The sequence below is a fragment of the Haliotis rufescens genome, unplaced genomic scaffold, assembly GCF_023055435.1.
Source record: "Haliotis rufescens isolate VD_foot unplaced genomic scaffold, xgHalRufe1.0.p SCAF_18, whole genome shotgun sequence".
Taxonomy (NCBI): domain Eukaryota; kingdom Metazoa; phylum Mollusca; class Gastropoda; order Lepetellida; family Haliotidae; genus Haliotis; species Haliotis rufescens.
In genome coordinates, this window is record NW_025963868.1 from 23,183,860 (window position 1) to 23,204,980 (window position 21,121).

A 21,121-nucleotide genomic window follows, 5' to 3' on the forward strand; every position below is an offset into this window, starting at 1 on the left:
TTTTCTCACTCACTACTGACATTATTGAGATGAATTAGGAAGTTAATGTCACTTCCAGAAATAGCAGCCTTTTTATAGCACATGTAGCCCTGATAACAAAAAGTGTAGACACCTTGGAAATTGCTAGAAACATCAAGTCTCTCCTACTAGTTGACACACGGAGAGAAGGACAGAAGTTGGCAGATCAACAGCTGTTGTTGACTAGTGCTACAAACTACACTGACCTTGACCAATTTAAAAAACCTTTGATCATTTCTTTGGCCATCAACAGACATTATTTATTTCAAAAGTATTAATACTGATCTTGCAGCTTTATCACTGTTGAAATAACTCAGTGTTAGAAATTGGCACTAGTCCTGTAGTCCTTGTCAAACTGCCCAATAGTTAAGGTATCATAAGGACTAGTATAAATTTGCCATTTTTAAGGGTTTTGCTATATGTTATCGTTATAAGGACTAGTGGACTGAAACTGATAGTTTGTGCCGCTGAAACATTGCGCTTGTTCTTACCGAGGGGCCTGGTTCATGTGACAATGAACAGCACTATCTGTTGTCTGTTAGATGATGGGCAGTGCCTTTGACATAGATATTACATGTACTTGAATACCATCTAATGAAAATATCACCATCAACATTTGAATGCTTTCCTACCCTGAAAATGTTCATGGGATCATTTATGCGCTGAAACAGCTGGCGGATCCAGACGATTCTCCCTGCTACAGGTGGCATGTTTCTGGGGACTGGGGGGTCATCCCGATATTTCTGATACAGCTGTAAACAAGATGGATTTTCACAGAAATAAAAAGATTAAATGCAACCAATTTCTACAATATATCTGCAAGAGCTGTTTTACATACCACACTAAACCGAAATGATTCAACACAATATGTATCTTACTAGTCTTCAGCTCATTTCTGGCAAGTGGTTTGTGTAAAATAATAAGAGTGAAACGATATATCAAACTCTCCATGTATCACAGTTGTTTCCCCTATAGTGTAGGGTACTATTGCAATACAATCACAACAGTGAAAATATACTATGGAAAAGAGTAGGGGATTTTTGTTTTGAGGTGAAACTAAAGGAAAATACACCAAGGTCTGGCAATGAAAGTAAGTGATTTATGTGGCAAGAACATTTCTGAAGACATCAAGCTCTGAAACACAACATTGTGACAGTCGAAGCATGTGACCTCAGACAGAATGCGCATGGGTTGTTATGCCAGATTTACCATTGTCACTCAGACACATATTGTTTTCTTGGAACCAAATGCTCAAAGACACTATATTAAATACATCGGCACTCTGGACGCCCAAGGGCAACAACTCCAACCCTGGACAGATTAGTCAGAATTTTGGCATTAAGAAATCGGTTGCAAACTTCCACTAGGATAAGGGACATGCCTAGATAGTGCAAAATTGTCTGCACAGATTGCATTTGCATGCACAATGCCCAAGTGTCATCCAAAAACATACTGCTGCATAAGTGCTGTAGGGAACGACAGCACTGGGATAATCAACGTTGGGCTGATGCCATGATTTCTAATGAACCAAGGTTCACTCTCAACTTCCATGACCCAAGGAATCAAGTTTGGCAATGTCCTAATGTGAGTTTTATGGATGTTAACATCATACAGCATGATCGTTTTGGGGATGGGTCCATAATGGTATGGGGTGGTATCACGATGACTGGCCGAACTGAACTCCATATTGTCCATGGCAGAGTCACAGTTCAACATCAGTGCACATTTCTTTGTGATGGGCAGGCTACGTTTCATCTTTCAAGCAGATAATGCATGTGAGCATCGTGCCAGGATTGTGAAATAATTCCTCCTGGTCCAACAACAAAACATCAATGTCATGCCATGGCCAGCACTCAGTCCTGACCTTTTCCCCATTGAACACTCCTGGGGCGTCACTGGCAGACATGTACATCAACGTCAAAATCCACCCACCACTCTCAATGAACTCGGTGTTGCTCTCACTGATGAGTGGAACTACCCGATATTAGTGACGTTGGCTGCAAAATGTGAAATTAAAATTGGACCCCTGACCACTTTAACAACCAAGTGTGCCACCATATCTCATCACATCAAACATTAGCATGATTAGAACCCATTTGATCTAATCGGCTACTCCCCAGCAGATATGATCATATCATTTCCATTTGCCAATACCATAAAGATCAGACAAAATGTCTTAACAGGGACAGAAATGTATTTTCTTTCAAGTGTACCACAGGCCACTCATAACAATGTTTAGTTGTGCCTGTTGGAACGGAAGTGTGCCAACTAGGACAATTCATCTGAGAATTTTACCACAAGTAATTTGACCCTCTTTTTCATTGAAATTGATAATACCCTTTTCAGTTCCTGAATTCACAGGATTATTTTGGGAGTTATATTGTCCATTTAATCATGGAACTTATTTCAATCATACCATTACAATTTTAACTGTTCCATTGACATTGTAATACAACAGCCTTTGTAATTTAGTCCTCATTGACTGGCAGCATTTTAGGGCCATAATTCTGAACCAGTTTTTAACGCTTCAATTTTTCTACAAAATGGAATTTAATAAAAAAGTAAAATATAACACCTTTGTAAACTTTTGTCTTATTCAAACAGGACCAGCTACAAACTCTGAAGCAGTGTTCAAAATAGCCCGTAGGCCCATAGTTTCAAATTTGTATGGGTCCTTGTGTGTTGATTGATTTATTTGTCACAATAAGCTGTAGTTTTTTTTAAATGAGGGCCTGAAGAGTTTAGTCAGGACCTGCAGCTTCTAAAGTCTTTGGGTCCTGATGGCAGCCTGGTATTGTTTCTTATTTCAAACATTGCTCTGAAGACTAGTGAAATAAGGTTGACACTCTGGACTAGTGTTAAAGAAAATCAGAGTTGCAACGACTCCCTGTGATATGAATGTGGTGTTTGAAACTAAGGGGTCCTGGGGTCATTCCGATTTCAGCTTCAATATTTGAATCTGGTCTAATAGTCAACATTTGGGTTATGACAGGAATGCTTTGATTTGCAAGCTTAACTTTTAACACTGTGTATAGGTTCAATGATAACCTGAGCAGTATATGTGATATGCTTCATTCTGACCTGATTCTTTATTGTTTCACAGTTTCAGCTTTGCCACTGACATTATTCAGTTTGATTTGTTTTGATGTAATTTTGTGTGAGTTGAAATCTCACCTTGCGTATATCTTCAATCTCTTCTCCATACTTTGCCAGTATTGATGAATATTTCTCTTCAATATTCAGCTTTGCAATGTTCAGTTTCTCAAAGCTGGAATAAGAGCTAAAGTTGTTGAAATTGCCATCGATATGATTACCAATATAGATTCTAAGGATGTCAGCTGGTCGGTATGAAATGTATACACTTTTTCTGAAAAATTCTGATAAAGGAATCTTACTGATCAACTGATTTGTCTGTTTGTTCGTTGTTTAAAACCTGACATTCAGCAATATTCCAGCTATATGACAGCAGCCTGAAGCAATGACATGCAGTCTTGACCACCTGATCGACCTCTTGGCACCTATTCTAACCTGGAATCCCCACTGGGTACTGATTGAAATGAACAAGACTAGTGTTATGGGACCAAGGACTAGTGTTAGGGGACAACAGGACTAGAATTAGGAGACAACTGAATTAGTGTTAGGAGACAACAGGACTTGTGTTAGGGGACATCAGGTATAGTTTTGGGGAACAACAGGACTATTGTAAGGGGACAACAGGACTTGCGTTTGAGGACAACGGGACAAGTGTTAGGTGACAAACGAACTAGTGCTAAGGAACAACAGGACTAGTGTAGGGGACAACAGGACAAGTGTTAGGAGACAACTGAATTAGTGTTAGGACCGGTGTTAGGGGACAACAGCTTTAGTGTTGGGGAACAACATGACGAGTGTTAGGGGACAATACGAGGAGTATGAAGGGACAACCGGACTAGTGTTAGGTGACAAGAGGACTAGTGCTAGGTGACAAGAGGACTAGTGTTAGGTGACAAGAGGACTAGTGTTAAGTGACAAGAGGACTAGTATTAGGTGAAAACAGGACCAGTGTTAGGGAACAACACGACTAGTGTAAGTGACAACAGGACTAGTGCCAGGTGACAAGAGGACTAGTGTTAGGTGACAAGAGGACTAGTGTTAGGGGACATCAGGTATAGTGTTGGGGAACAACAGGACTATTGTTAGGGGACAACAGGACTTGTGTTTGAGGAGAACAAGACCAGCGTTAGGAGAAAAACGAACTAGTGCTAAGGACAAAAGGACTAGTGTTAGGGGACAACAGGACAAGTGTTAGGAGACAACTGAATTAGTGTTAGGACCGGTGTTAGGGGACAACAGCTTTAGTGTTAGGGAACAACATTACTAGTGTTAGGGGACAATACGGGGAGTATGAAGGGACAACCGGACTAGTGTTAGGTGACAAGAGGACTAGTGCTAGGTGACAAGAGGACTAGTGCCAGGTGACAAGAGGACTAGTGCTAGGTGACAAGAGGACTAGTGTTAGGTGACAAGAGGACTAGTATTAGGTGAAAACAGGACCAGTGTTAGGGAACAACACGACTAGTGTTAGGTGACAAGAGGACTAGTGTTAGGGGAACAATAGGACTAATATTAGGGGACAAAAGGGTTAGTGTTAGGGGACAACAGGACTAGTGTTAGGGGACAACAAGACTAGTGTTAGGGGACAACTGAATAAGTGCTAGGACCGGTGTTAGGGGACAACAGCTTTAGTGTTGGGGAACAACATGACTAGTGTTAGGGGACAATACGAGGAGTATGAAGGGACAACCGGACTAGTGTTAGGTGACAACAGGACTAGTGCTAGGTGACAAGAGGACTAGTATTAGGTGAAAACAGGACCAGTGTTAGGGAACAACATGACTAGTGTTAGGTGACAACAGGACTAGTGCCAGGTGACAAGAGGACTAGTGTTAGGGGACATCAGGTACATTGTTGGGGAACAACAGGACTATTGTTAGGGGACAACAGGACTTGTGTTTGATGAGAAGAAGACCAGTGTTAGGAGATAGTATTAGGTGAAAACAGGACCAGTGTTAGGGAACAACAGGACTAGTGTTAGGTGACAAGAGGACTAGTGTTAGGGGGACAATAGGACTAATATTAGGGGACAAAAGGGTTAGTGTTAGGGGACAACATGACTAGTGTTAGGGGACAACAAGACTAGTGTTAGGGGACAACAGGACTTGTGTTTGAGGACAACAAGACTATTGTTAGGAGACATCCGAACTAGTGTTAGAGAACAACAGGACTAGTGTTAGGGGACAAAGGACTAGTGGGAGGAAAGCAAGTCTAAGTTGCAGCATTTTTTGTGTGAATCTCTCCTTTCAGGGTTTTATTATACAATGGCTGTATGCAATCTAATTCCAGTCAGATCTTTTAGTCTGATATGAAGCCTCTCTATGTGAAGATCCAATGAGGTTGAATCAGGTTAACTTTCTAAACTGTAAATCGGCAATAAGGCTTCTAACTTCACAATATGAGTGAACAGAGCATTTAGACCATTATATCTGACTTCTGTTTCTGACCAGTTCCGTCAGTAAGTAATGATATCATTGTGGATATTTATATACCCTGTCATTTATGAGTTCCATGGCATCTACACACAAACAGGAGTTCCAGCGAAGAGAAAATTGATTTGTTCAAATCGAGGTGGTAAGGAAATGAAGCAAAATTGTTTTAGAAAGCTAATAATTGATTGGTTCAGAAATCCATGCATCCTTCATTTAGACTGGGCGTCAAAGGTTACGACCTTCTATGGAAGTGTTGTCAGATCTTCATGCAGAGTGATTTCATATGGAAGTAAAAGAACTGAATTTAGTGAGATTGTGACTTTACCTTGTGAGGAGTTCCAGAGCCATGATGGTAGAGCTCACTCTTTTGAAACAGCCATCCATGAATGTTTGGATATTTATCTGTAGGCATAGAACAGATGACTTTGTTGATTCTAATTAACAAATGAATAACTTTCAGTTCCATGGTTAAAGTGGACTATCTAAATTGTAATATGCTAAAATTTTCTCTCAGCCCTGTGATTATAAAGAAACAGTGGTGCAAGGGGTTATTATCTGAGAAGGGCAAAGTGTTTCAGAAGACTTCAATTTTCAATCTCCAAAGTACCCTTACTCCAATAAAACTTCAATCTTCCAAATTCAGTCTAATGCAACATGCAAGCAAGTAGCAGTGGTAAAATGTGATGCTTATTTGAAAAAGATTCCAGTCATATCACGGCATGTCATCTGAATGTGGGAGGAAAGAGCAAAATGATGCAAAATTATCTCGGACGTTTACCACCTTAGGTGAAACCCACGAGCCCACGTATGCGGCTGTCAAATGTCAGAACGAACGAACTTGGATCTGAACCCACAGTCATAAGTTTACCTGGAATGTCCAAGGGATTGGACGCAACTCTGCACAGTGAATTGAGATGCCTTTGGACTGGGCCAGTGGTGCCCCCTCCAAAGTATGCAAAGGTATGTACAGTATAAATATATACGTAACAGGCACGGTGGTGTACTCTGGTTCAAACATTCGCTCATCATGCTGAAGACCCATACTTAATTCCCCATATAAGTGTACAGTGAGTGAAGCCCATTGCTCCAATCCCTCGCTGTAATATTTCAGAAATGATGTTAAAACAGGCGTGAAATTATACAGAAAATACCTGCATGGATGGCTCTTGTGAAATCAATATCAGTATGTCCCTACCTCTAGCTCTCCTACCAGTCTGCAGAAGTCTTCAAAGTCATTGTCAAAATCAACTTTTCTTTGGTCGAGAATATCATAAGGTTTCTTCTTGATAGTACCAAGTATTTGCTGGAAACGAGCAGCAAAAGGCTCTATTCCTTCAATCTTTGACTCGGATAGAGTTGAGAAAGCATCTGTGTGCCTCAGTAGTGTAATGATCTGAAACAAAAACTCTATTCGATGAACTCATTTTCAGTTGTTGAGTAAGATTCCATTCATATCATTCAAAACTACATCTGTCTCTCTCCTGAACGAACTCATGTTAGAATATGTTGTTATTTGAAGTTTTCTGTGTTCCCTGAAATGACCTTAACTGATCAAATGGATGAAGGGTCAGGCCAGGTCACTTGGTTGATAGCATACTCCGATGGCGGTGACACTGATCACAAATATCAGTCACAGGTTTGTCTGGTCCAGTCATGAATATTAACCAGCTGCTTGAATATCCCTGAGTGTGACGTTAAACAACAAACAAACACTCTCTCACTACAATTACAATCTGTTCCAAAAGTTTTGAGTGTGCTAGTCCGGACTTGGCTATTAGCATCATTTTCAGGAGATAGCAATGTGATAACATGGTCTTGTGTTATCTTATTGTACTAGGCCAAACATAATGTTTACAGGATTCAGGCTTTTCTCTAGTGGCTTAAGTTGCAGACTGTAATTACACTTTTCATTTTCAATCACCTTTTCCAATCTCTTACAGAAAGTGTTAAACTTTCCAAAGATGTACATCTCTGAGAATTCAAAGGGCTTCTCTCCTGGTGTGTCTTCTATCTTCTGTTTGGTACGCTGGAAAGCTGACTGGTAGGTCTTGTACAGCTTCACACAGCTTTCTAGCCTCATGAACAACTCCTGACGAGGCTGCTCCCAGATCCTGTACATGCCATCATCAGTGATGAATGTCTTACAAGCATTCACCATTTGATTGGTCACCTGAAAAGGACATAAAATGGGTGAGCGAGGTGAAATGGGGTTTAATGTCACATTCAAGATTTTTGCACTTGTATACCCAATGTATAAGCACAAGAGTGTGGCTTTCGTGCTTTATTTTGAACACTGATAAGTAATAATGTTTGCTATAGCTCCACACAAGTATTTCCAACTAAAGTAGCCAAGTGCCCTGCGGCAAACTGGACAGGATAATTTGCAAGGTTGGACAGTATTTTATTTGTTTGCTTGTTTGTTGTTTAACACAGCAGTAAGCAATATTCCAGCTATATGATGGCGGTCTCTAAATAATCAAGTCTGGACCAGACAATCCAGCGATTGACATCATGAGCATCGATCCACGCAATTGGGATACGGTACCATGTGTAGCAGGGGGCGTGGAGTGATCCCACAGATGACATCCTCTGATGCCTTGTCCACATGACCAAAGAGGTTAACCCCGTCATCAAGCTGACAAGGTAAGGATGTCATTTGTAGGATGACTCCACGCCCCCTGCTACGCATGCATCAAGTCAGTGAGCCTGACGTGTATTTTATCTGTACTACTATGCTTTACTAGTAATGTTTATGAAAGATATTTTGATGTAACCTGACTATTTTCAGTAGAATTTAGTGTTATTATGTGGATTATTATTAGTTGAACTTAGACTGCTTAAACACAGGATGTGAGTCTGGAATCTCTCGGGACACAAACCTTTCCAGTTTGTAATAAGTAATATAAGATAGCTATGCGATAAATCGCAAAGAACAATGAAGAACAAAGCATGGTTTATTCCATGATAAAACAATGTTCTATCAAATGGCATCATTTCTGATTAATCGAACATACACTTGCAGCTTGATGATGTTATATATTGCACAACGTTACTTTTGATAGGGAAGTGTCTCTCATGGTTTATTTTCCTGGCAGTGTTTTATTGTACGATAAACAACGACCACAAGTCGTTTATTTCTTAATGAATGTCGATTTATCTCCATTTATGGAACAAAGAAGAGGTTTTGTTCATCTGTCGCTTACAAACAGCAAATTGGTCAAATTGGCCATGACCTTGAAAAGACGGTCAATGTAACTGTTATGAACTAGGGTCTGCAAACACCCATGAGACACCTTTGCCTCAAATTGGAACCAAATCCATGGTTGCCCAAATACTAAGTACTATTCATATCTTCACTGTGTGTGACTTTGTTCCTGTGGAAAAACTACAAATTGTTAACATTCCAGTCACACTTCACAAAAATGCCGAAAGGAAAATAGAGAACTGAATTATCTTTCATTTCATCATTTTAGTTTTATTTCCACCACCAACCAAAGGTTCTATGAAAAACATAATCTGTAAAGCAACTACTAAATGTAGACAAAACTCGTTAGCAGGACTACTTTTGACAAATGAAAGTGTTCAGATTGAAGTCAGTTTTGCTACCTTTATAAAGAGTGAAGTCATCCTCTCTGACGTATTGTAGTATCGGGAAATGTTATGTATCATTCGGATGGCATTGATCAGCCCAGGCAGATAGTCAATCATTGAAACCTGGAAAAATATTATATATTTACATATGCAGAGACAACTGAAATTGTAATGCAATACATTAGGACATTAACATGTTTCATGGTTAACACAAATTAAATTTTTTTGCTGTGAAATATTTCACAGCTGTTTGCTGTCTAAACAAGACAAACCAGTGACTGATGTTGTCAGCAATGTCCCACTCCGTCTGGGTATGATGGATGACACACTATCAACCAAGTCACCAAGTTCGACAATCCGATGTCGATGTATTGAGTCCCCTTACATCAAGCAAAGGTAACTGGGGACATATTCTTACCTCTTCAAATGATGCCTTGATGAGGCAAGACACATAATGACTAGACTAGGATAGAAATTAGCACTGAGCCCTTAGCAGACCGAGCCAGTTTCGTTTACATTAAAGGTATCCTATGGGGTGGTAGAATTTGAGGGGGGAAGAGGGTGTTGTTCCTATATGCTATCACTATTCAGGCTTGAGATTTTCCAGGAAAATTTCTATCCCTGCTGAAAATGATGAGCCTTCAACCATAACAAAACCATGCCTTTACTTACAGGGTCACATCTGTACAGAGGCTCACAGTATTTTTCTAATGTGTAAAGGTACTTGACGTTATCCTTTGCCTCATTGGCATTGTCTGTGATTCTCTTGTCCAAATCCTTCCATTTCTTGAGGACCTTTGACTTTGCAATGTGGATGATGTTGATGACCATACGACACTTGTGACTCTTGATCTGCTCCAGGAGGGCATTGAAGCGAGCCATCATTTGCCGCCAGTGTTCCAACTCAGCTAGAGGGCCAGTATCATCAGCTTCCTTTCTCATCTGATCACTCTCAGCCAAAATCTGAACATCAAAATAGAGGCATTAAATTGATCTAGTTGTAAATGTATTTGACAAGTATGAATGATTTTCTTTTATTGATGACTACCGGTGTGAGTTTTTAATATCAGGTGTTCATTCCAGTTGCAAAGGTAGGGGCTTTATGGCTTTCCTGTAAAAAAAATACCGTATTCAACATAATAAGTGCCCAGGGGGCTCTCAAAATTAGAAATAGGGGGCCCTTATTGGAATATAATCTTAGTGAGAGAAAAAACAGAGTTGAAAGATTGTAAGTTTCGTGGTTTATGCTGACAGCCTGAAATGATACAAAAGAAAAATCTGTGCGTATTATGTATACACGACAGATATATTTTCCAGAATTTAATTTCCCATAATTAAAGGTGCATATAGCACACGAGTGCATATTGTACACAAATAAAAAAGTCTTGTGTACATTGATCAATTGGAAGGGGTGCTAATTGGGATTGTTCACTAGTCAACAAATTAGCAAATATCGCTGTGGGCGCTAATTAGAGCGGGGCACTTATTGCGTCGAATACGGTAGTGGCCATTATTTTGAAGAAGCCAAAACGCCAAGACTTTTCTAGTCAGCCCTTCATTTGTCTCTTTTCACTTGATCTCACTGTGGCTCTCAACAAATTTATGTTTAAACAAACATATCTCAAACTTGAAAAATATAGTGCCACAGCACTGTTGCTCACTTGGAAATGTAGTAGAGTTAAATATCATCAAAGAGGAAAAAGTGACACTTAAATCTAATAATTTGAACACAAAATTGCCATCATAAGGGAGACATACATTATGTTGAGACCCACTACTAACTACACATATATACCACATTTCATTATATTTGGAACAACTGATTGCCATAATTAGCTTTTACAAAAGGACTGCCGTGGAGGCTATATTAAAATAACGGATTTAAACCTCTTAAATAAATTCATTTCTTATCACTTGTGTCCCTCAACTTCATTGGTCCATTGGTCTCTCAGGAGGTGTTTTGCAAACACCGATTTTGTGACCAAACCATGACATAAGCTTACTTGACTTTCAGTTAGGTGAGTTAAAAATCAAAAGTGAACAAAATAAGTCCATTGTTATTCTCATTATAAGAGTAAACTTCACTTAGGTTGGTAACAATATTCATAAATGCTAAAGGCCAATCAAACAGCCTGTTTCATGAGTCAGGGAAACTACAACAACGCTCTACCGAGTGATATTTTATTCCTTGCGCTGTTAACGAATGTGACAGAAGGTGCTTCAAAACAAGCCATAAAAGGTGTATGCATACTGCTTATATCTGATGTAAACAAACCTGCAAGTGGAGAATGTTCACAAATGGACACAAAGCCTGCGATATGAGATTCTATTGTACTGAAAACCATGACTTCTGCCATAAGTGAAAATCCAGATGGCAATGACATGCTCTCGCATGAACATTGATTGTATGTTTCAAAATGTTGTGTATTGAACTGCACTGCTTGATAAAACAGGGTTAGAAATTAACACTAGACTGTTAACCCGGGGCTAGTACAAATTCCTGCAGGCTAGTACAAATTTCAAAATGTATCCATTGTTTTAACATAACAAAGGCATTTTATGTTATCTGGGCTCGTAAAGTTTTGAGTTTAGTTCTAACCCTTTAAAATGAAATTTCAACTTTGATAACCGTGGTATCACATATATAAATATGTTGAGATTAATGAGATGAAATGATTTAATCTTTGTACTTTAATTTCATGCTTACTTTTCAGATTGAAGTTATGTTCATTACGAAAGGACATATTGACTCCAAAACTACACATCATTATCATTATTACCATGTGTCTAACAAATATCATGATTTTTATCTATGTTTCTTTTTCTATTCATTAACTTGTCATCAAAGGGATTATTTTCAAATAAATAGATGACAACAGGAGAAATATTTCTTACACATAAACAATACAGTGTTTAAATCATGGATGTAATGACATAAAATACCTCTCGAAGAGGAGACAGAGTTCGAAATTAATCTAGTCAGAGAAATTCATTAAGGACTAATGACATTTCCTTGTGCACCACCACTGTTACCATAAGGTAGATGGCAAGATGGTAGGTCATATTTTGGGACTTGTGAAAATTACTAGATTTCTAATACTGGGTAAGGTTGAAAACCTTTGCCTAACAAACCTAGTAATCATGTACCTGTTCAATCTGTTTGCACCAGGCAAGGGCTAGATCTTCTAGAACTGATACAATATCAGGGTTAGCTGCAGCCTGCACACAGTCACTGACAGACTTGATTCCTTGTATGTCCACTTTGTCACAATCAACCAGTTGCACCACTTCTTCAACATGCATCTGAGCACCTGGAAGTTAAAGATGGGTAAATGGGATTGGTACTTCCATCTGTCCATCTTAGATCTATTTACTGTAAGTAAATGTATTTTTAGGGTAAAAATATCATTTACACTTATCCTGACTCATACTAATTGCTTATCTCTTCTCCTTTCAGAAAGATAGTGGAAACTTCCTGTGCTGTGTTCCCAGTGAACAGAAAAAAACATCTAACCTGAATGCACATCAGTCCTGCGCAGACACACTGGAACCATGTGACCAATCAGGCTGACTCATCACGCTCTAGATTTTCCTACTTAATGGCTGAAACCACATCAGGTAGAGCGGGAACACTAGGGAGGGTACTTATGAGTCAGGATAAGTATAAGTGATATTTTTACACTACAAAAATACATATTTTACCTTATCCTGACTCATACTAATTGCTTGAATCTCACAGAAGATGGTTGGTCTCACCTGCATGTGTGATCTGTTCTGAAGTAAACCCCATGGGAACGCGGTTAGACATTGTGTTGGCTTGTCTATGTGTTTAGTGTCTATGTGGGTACCACTTTTTGGTAAAAAGGAGCAAATTTTATAATTACGTGGATTTGATAAAGCATGCTTAGAAAGATATTCCAGCTTTCTTTAAATGATTATAGTGTTAAGAGAAGAACATTATCTTGACACAATAGTTATCACTCATGCTCGGAATTACGTAAGTAATACAGGGGAACATGGATTCTCGGTCAGTGGTTATGGAACAGTAACCTGACATCAATAGGTCTACCTGATTGTGGGTGAGTGTAGCTTTATTCCATCTTCTGCTGGGTACTGTTAGTTGCTGTGCAACTACTAGAGGTACAAATTGATGAATGTCTGCAACATCTTCTGTGGCAAAAGCTCTGAGATAATGATTCGCAAAGAGGGTGTCAGATCTCCAGAAACAACCCTCCATGAAGGTCGGGACTGAACAGTTACAATGAAGGGCCTAGGTCGATGCTATAGCTTTGACTTCTTGTGGGTTGAACGCTGAAGGTAGGTCCAGCCCTGCTGTCCTGTCAGCTCTTGTGTATAACTGCTCTCATCCAGAAGGAGGTAATTCTGATGAAGCATTCTGTTATAATGGGATAAATTATCTCCTTCTTCCTTGTCTCTTTTGCAGATATATAAGTGAAGCCCTAACTGGACAAACAAATCTTTGATGTCTTCTGCTCCTAGAATGGACGAGATGGGCTGATGTATGTTTACCGCTGTCGAACCTGGTACAACTGAAGTCGATCGCATGTATCTCTGACATTCTGGCCGCTGTGGCTAGTGCCAAAAGGAATAATGTTTACTGAGTAAGACGTTCAAAGTCAGCATGTTCTAAGGGTTCATAAGCATCACTTAGCTCTAAACTTCTGTTGATCCTCAAATCTGAAAGATCTCAAAAAGGCTATCAGTTCAGGGACTTTTGTAAGTTTGACATTTTAGAACAGAGCTGATAGCAGCCAGGCAAGTGCATAGAGTAGAACCCTTGACATTCCTTCTGCATCTTAAATGACACACTTATTCTGCTACCTGTGGTGAAGGACATTTTGCTGCTGTAAATCCTTTAGATCTCGCGAAATGGTCAAAACTCTTCCATTTATCATCATATAAATTCCTTGTTGATCTTTGAAGAGCTAAGCAGACTGCCTTCACTGCTCTGACGGAGTATCCTTGTCTTGTGCTTGTTCCTAAGGCCACACATTTTTTATTTCTCATTTCACGGGCCTGCCCCCCAACTAAAAAGCAGCTGGAAAAAAAAGAAAGAAAAGCACATCAATATTTATTTTTGTTGTCTCCCGCCAGTAATAGTCCCTCTTATACAATAAAAATGTTATATATGAATTCCATGTCTACAATACCATTAGCGATTAAAGAAGCAAGCTGCAATTTAAATCCATGGCACAATGGCGTAAATGATTGACATCGCTATTTATTTTTATTTTTATTTCAACCGACCTTGTGTGGAAAAGCTTGAATGAATCCGTGAAACATTAATTTAAAAAAGTATGGCCTAATATGCTCAATACGTGAAGCTCGCAAAGATCCGGTCATAGATGACATTGTTTTGAGTGAGGTCGTAGAAGATTTGGCCAGTGCGGGGGCTTTAGCATTGGTCTTCCTGCCACTGCAACAAGGTCTGCTAACAAAAGCAGTTGCAGGTTCTTCATATGCATGATCTTCTGTAATATCAGGGTCATCAGTGCTGGTGGAGGAAATGCATACGCATGGAGTCCCTCCGAAGATATTGCCAAGCGCATAATTGGACCAAGCTAGTGGGTCTACTGGGGAAACGAAGGTTGCTATCTGTTGAATCTGGTTGAGAACAGGTCCACTGATGGGTCACCTTCTTCCCTTGTCATCAGTTGGAATGCTTCTAGTTAGAAATCTGATCCCTTGGAACTTGAGATCTTGGCAGGGTTAGAACTTAACACTAGCCCGCTAGCTCGGGGCTAGTACCAATTCCTGTGGGATTGTACAAATTTCCCAATTTTCCAATTGTTGGTTGCTTGGTTGGTTTGTTGTTTAACGCCGCACTCAGAAATATTCCAGCTATATGATAGCGGTCTGTAAATAATCGAGTCTGGACCAGACTATCCAGTGATTAATATCATGAGCATAGATCCATGCAATTGGGATTGATGACATGACGGGGCTCTAAAAATTCTAAAGGCCAGGACTGACCATTGATAATGTAAAGAAACATAGGTATTTTGTGTAGGCTGGATGAATGGGGATAAGGTAAGCATCTTGGTCAATGCAGATAATTGTCCTGTTTTATCATGTGATTTACTTGTGGTAGATGGGTCATTCTGAACATTCCTTCATGTTGTAGATCAAATACAACTTTTTTGTTTGGAGTTCTTTTGGGGGACAAGGAAGATCAGTGAATAAAATCCTGGGGTTAGGACATCTGGATGTACTATCTCAACTGCTCCCTTGATCAGAAGTGTGTCGATCCTTTCTGTTAAATTTGGTTGCTGTGTTTCCTGATATTGTACAATCGGCAGTTCCTTGCATAACGGTTGGACTATAACCCTTCTTGAAAATGATCGATATGAAGAGGTCGTCAAGGATGTCACAATTTTGCCAACCTTCCACCTTTGGTTGATTGTTGTACTTGCTGGGGTAGGTAGTTCCAAGTCGTTCAACAGCACCCCGTCAGCGATATGCACAGCATCCCTACCCCCCGTCCTGATCCGCTTCCAAAGCTTCACAATGATAAACTGAACAGTTTACTTTGTTTGATGTTTAACGCCACAACATAACGGCTGCCTGTAAATTATCAACTCAGACAATCCAGTGATTAATATCACGAGCAACATCCCACGCTGATAGGGTATGATGACATGCAATCAACCAAGTCACCGAGTCTGACAACCCGATTCATATAGTTGCCTAATAGGACAAGCACAGGGACAGAAAATCACAAAAAAAGTCTACTGACCCGAACTGCTATACCATACAGTGAGTGAGTGAGGTTTAATGTCGCTTTTAACAGTATTCCAGTTATATCACGGCGTGTCAGCTTAAAATGGGAGAAAAGCCCGAAGTGATGCAGGTCTCAGACGTTGACCACTTCGGTGAAACCTACGAGCACGGGTATGGTGCTGACAAACCTAGAAACATGATCGGGGCAAACCGGTGTTCGAACCCACAATCATAGGTTTCTGGCATGCCCAAGGGACGCAACTCTGCACAGCGAATCACGAGGCTTTAGACGAGTAGGCCACCCATGCCCCCTCTATACCAAACAGCAATACCCATCAAAATGTTTGAAAATCTACTAATCCCTGGGGATACCTTCAACACTAGTGAAACTGGTCGGGGCTAGTGCTAATTTCTATCCCTGCAAGCTAAGGATGACTTATCCTAACCCAGAACCCCCCAAGGTGCATACGAAATTGTTAAAAATACTAGTAATAAAAAAATATGCCTTCATAAGTATTCCTGCTTCAGATAAAGATCAAACTAAGTATTATCTTGTTTATTATCATGATTTTCATTATATTCCATTTACAGGGATTGAATAATATCTGTCAGAACTAAAAGGACTGAATGCTCATATGACTACCTGATCTATATACATGTACAGTAGAACCTTGCTTATCCAGACACTTGCATTTTCTCAAAATTGTCCAGATTAACGTGTTTACGGGTATCTGAATTCCTTGTTAGTTCTACACCCAACCCAAATTGGACTGAGGCATGAAAAACTCCATTATATAATGTACAACATCTTCATTTTCTTGCATGTTAATTGATGGTATCATCTCAAACATCACCTCAGTGTCAAACGACAATGACTGCCCAACTCACAATGGAGACATGTAACTAATTAACAGAGTGATCACATGATACCCGCCTCTTTGATTTTGACTGCTAGATGAATTGCAAACAAACATTGTCAAGTGTGGTCCATGTCCGGTAAGTAGAAACCCAAGGGCAAAATGGAACAAAACAAGATGCTGGTACAACACAATGTTTACTCAGTCAATAAATATGCAGCCATCTTGGGGCCCCGGATGCTCGCTCCTTGACAGCGAAGGCATTTGGCAAGTATATAACATTAAACAGATGATAAAATTTGAAATCACCCGATATATCGAGCATGAACAAATGATATTGTGATACATATCGTGGAAAGAATGAACATCAATTTACTGATATACCGGTAATACCTCACACCCTTACTGAACACCCCTGGCTTCTACTGTACATAGAAAATCTAGGAAACACTGCCTACTTCTTAGATATGCCAGAAAGTTGTCACAGTTATCCAGGAACTGTTTCTTTATCTTCCTGCCATGATTGGACTCTGTCATGTCCCCCCAGTCTTTAAGTCTCTTCAAGGCAGGCTGGTAGATGTTGTTCATCACCATTTCAAAAGCTCCCAGTAAGCCTTCTTTGCTTGGATCCAACACACCAGATGTGATTTCCTGAAAAGGAGGTCACCAATACAGTACCAACTTTCAAAATGAAGAATGAATGTCAAGGAGTCATTGTTTTGTTTTTGTTTTGTTTGTAGCTTAACGCCTCACTCAACAATATTCCAGCTGTATAATGGGGCCTATAAAAATTCAGGTCTGGACCAGACCAGTAGTTTATAGTATGAGCAACGATCAATGACGTCGGGTACAATGACGTGCAATCAACCATGTCAATGGCCTGGCGTCGCGATCCATTTGGTAACCTATTATGACCAGCATAGCTTGCTTGGGGACCAACTCTAACACCTAATCACCATTGGGTCTTGGTATATAGAGGTAAACAGCCAAGAAGAGAATGCGACTTATATTTCAGGATCAAGCCTCAAGCCTGTACCAGACAATCCTATAATGAGCAACAATCCACAATGTCAGGTACGATACGATGACACACAGTCAACCAAGTCACTGAGTCTGACCACCTAATCCATTGTCTCCTCTTCTAATCTATTCTAACCTGGGAATCTCCACGGAGTGAAAATGTATATAAGAACTTTATAAATACAGTGAAGCTAGACATGTACAAAAACAGCTATTTCAAACATAACATTTTTAGGAGTTTGTTGTTCTTTAGCACTCACCTCATGAATATTTTTGACAGAAAGTTCAATCTCAGTTCTGGACTTCAGAAAGTACACACAAACTCCAAACAAACTTTCGCCTTTTCCACTTGTGACAATAAGTCTGTTTGTGCGACCCCCTTTAGGAACACCGGGATACACACGTCCACACTCTGTAAAGAAAATCCCGCTATAATACTGGAATACTTGAAAGGTTGAAAGGGCCCTGTTTTGTCCACTGGATATGTCAAGTCTCAAAGTTCAGGAATAATTTGTATTTATGGTATAACTTCCTTTCTTACACCTGGAAGGCTTTTTTAAAGTTTTTTCGAGTACAAAAGAATGGCTAAAATGAGCAAAAAAAGGGATAATTTTTCTAACTTCAAGAGAAAATCTATAAGCAAGTCTGTGATCCAAAATCCCAATTTTTCACCCCAAGTACTGCCCTTTTAAACAACTGCTAACAAAATCTGCTTTGGCCAAAGACTTCACTTGATGCTTAAACCAACCCTCTGAAATCAGCCTGTTCTACCTATTTTAGGCTTAAATATACAATTATTGTTGAAAGGGGTACAAAACATGCATATGTTGAACTAAATGTCTAGTTCTCATTCATATGAACATATATGAATACTTTCATAACAAATTTGAAAAGTTTTGCTAATTTCTTAAATCATGCAGATCCTGTGAGCCAGTATAGCCCCTTATCATACATTGTCCTTTTACAAAAATACAGAGGTAAATCGTGATACTGCAGCCTTTTTCAATTTATTAATCTCAGCTTGTGGATTATCATTAAAAAGGAGATAATAATTGAAGGATATTTTACAAAACTACAAACAGACTAGTGGTTAGATTTGCAAACTGAGGTTAAAAATGAATTGTGAATAGAGAGAATTATTATTTGTACAAAAACTAAGGGTTGGTTGTGGCTCATTGTGTTTAAGACTGTTTAACACATACAAAGGAAGACTACTGGCATTTGTATTGTTTCTACAGAATGGAGTGGGTTTGAGCGATTTGTGATGTTTACACAGAATAAGGTAGCCGACTTTGAATAAAGTCGTGATGTAGACATAGACTGATGGGTGCACCTACATAGGAAGGGGCCACAAAATTGAGTGGGAAGGTTTTGATGGTTTTAGTATAATGTGATGTTTACAGGGAAAAGGGCAATTGAGTTTATAGACAATAAACTGTGATGTTTATAGAAAATTATGTATGAGTTTGAAAAGAATAAACTGTGATGTTAAGAAAACTTCCATAGTCAAATGAGCCAATCTGAAGGCAGTTTTCTCGAGCTTTATGACACTAGTTTCAAACTGGCAACTACGCTTTGAAACATATTTTGACGTATTTTCGATTAAAAAACTTAAAACTGACAAGAAGAACATTCTTGAATTGCTTACAGATGGCCTAGAATGTATGGATATAATCATAAAATCCATAACTGTCGTTCGGAATACCCCGTGTCAAATATTTCGATGGTTGCATGATTAGAAAACACATTCCGACTGTCACTTTCATGATCTGGTAAGCGACGCTCTGATTGGTTGGATGAAAGGTCGTTCTGACGTGAACCTTAATGGGATGTCCTTAGATCTTTGTTTAGCATAGCGAGAACTAAGATCTGATTTTAATGAGATTGTTACAGCATTTTAGCGTGTGTATATCTGCTGTTTAATGCCGCACTGAGATTACTCCAGTTTTATGACAGCAGCCATTAACTCATCGAGTCTGGACCTGTCAATCCAGTGAACGATATTGTGAGCACACCGACTGTCCGAGTCACAGAGTCACTAGCCTGACCACTTGATCCATAAGTCGCTTCTCATGACCAGCACAGCTTTCTTGGGACCAATTCTAACCCGCATCACCACAGGGTTAGAGCATTTCAATGTTCATGACAGCATTAGAAACTAACAGTTTCAGTCAACTAGTCCTTATTATGATAATATATAGCAAAACCCTTAAAAATTGCAAATTTCTACTTATGATACCTCAACTATTGGGCAGTTTGGCAAGGACTACAGGACTAGTGTCAATTTCTAACACTGCAAGAGTGTAATTGCACTCTAAATTTCTTCCAAGTTGTAGTTGTTCTGATGACAGAAATCAAGTTGTTTTTAATGATCTCCTAAATTTTGCCATGTATGTATTGTTTGGAGACCAAAATAAAAGCGACAGACAATGATCATACAGTAAACTACTGTTATAACAAACATAAAGGGACCACTAAATTTAGTTTGTAATAACCATAGTTCATTATAAGCAAATATACAGCATATATACACCAAACGGACAAGGCAAAATAACAGTTATTTATATCCATCAGTTTGTTATAAGCATGTCCATTATAATTCATAGTTTACTGTTATTATTTGGCTCCATTTCAAGTCTTGCCTTATCCCAAGTGATTAAATGGAGATATCAGGTATTGTTACTATACCTTCCAAAGTGGGCACATCCATTTCCTGGTAATAGAACTTGATACTCTTGGAGCCATTTTTCATGAGGAATCGATCAAAAAGGGTCATGTGCTGAAAAAATCAATCAGGATAAGGATAAGGCATGAAAACTGCATATATAACTGCAACCATGATGTAGGAAGAAAGTTCAAAGTGAACCCTAGAGATGCAGGTCTCCTGCACCTCTGGTGAAAGCAACCAGTACGGGTAAGATGCTGACAAACCAACAACCACAGTCAGGGCCAAATGACTCAACGGTCTGGCTGTCTGGGATAATTTGAACAGGAATTAGGCCATCAGTGCTACCGATAAGCTACGCCTCTGCATAAATTGCGCAAATAAGATCACTACCCAATTAATTATTGACTTGAGGACAAATACCTCTGACAAAATTTATGAAACTATAACACAACAAAACAGTGTATAACTTATTACTAGTTATGTGTTTGCATTACATGCCAAAACAAATGCAGCTTTCATCCCCTAAAATCTTCTACACCAGGGGTGGTCGGGTAGCCTAGTGGTTAAAGCGTTTACTCGTCACGCCGAAGACCAGGGTTTGATTCCTGACATGGGTACAATGTGTGAAGCCCATTTCTGGTTTCCCCCGCCGTGATATTGCTGGAATATTGCTAAAAGCGGCGTAAAACCATACTCACTCT

The 21,121-nt window shown here is 39.4% G+C and overlaps 1 protein-coding gene across 5 annotated transcripts in view; it reads right to left on the reverse strand.

Moving 5' to 3' along the window:
• Window positions 1-21,121, reverse strand: part of LOC124132897 (dynein axonemal heavy chain 8-like) — a 180,897-nt gene that overhangs the window by 152,627 nt on the left and 7,149 nt on the right. For all 5 annotated transcript variants that reach the window (XM_048398431.1, XM_048398432.1, XM_048398433.1 and 2 more), the window contains exons 4-14: window positions 20,441-20,531; window positions 18,013-18,164; window positions 17,191-17,383; window positions 12,282-12,445; window positions 9,807-10,097; window positions 9,150-9,257; window positions 7,465-7,713; window positions 6,739-6,936; window positions 5,869-5,945; window positions 3,193-3,286; window positions 651-770 (exon numbers count right to left, since the gene is read on the reverse strand). In XM_048398431.1, coding sequence (XP_048254388.1) covers window positions 651-770; window positions 3,193-3,286; window positions 5,869-5,945; window positions 6,739-6,936; window positions 7,465-7,713; window positions 9,150-9,257; window positions 9,807-10,097; window positions 12,282-12,445; window positions 17,191-17,383; window positions 18,013-18,164; window positions 20,441-20,531 — 1,737 coding nt within the window. The remainder of the gene's footprint in view (window positions 1-650; window positions 771-3,192; window positions 3,287-5,868; window positions 5,946-6,738; window positions 6,937-7,464; window positions 7,714-9,149; window positions 9,258-9,806; window positions 10,098-12,281; window positions 12,446-17,190; window positions 17,384-18,012; window positions 18,165-20,440; window positions 20,532-21,121) is intronic.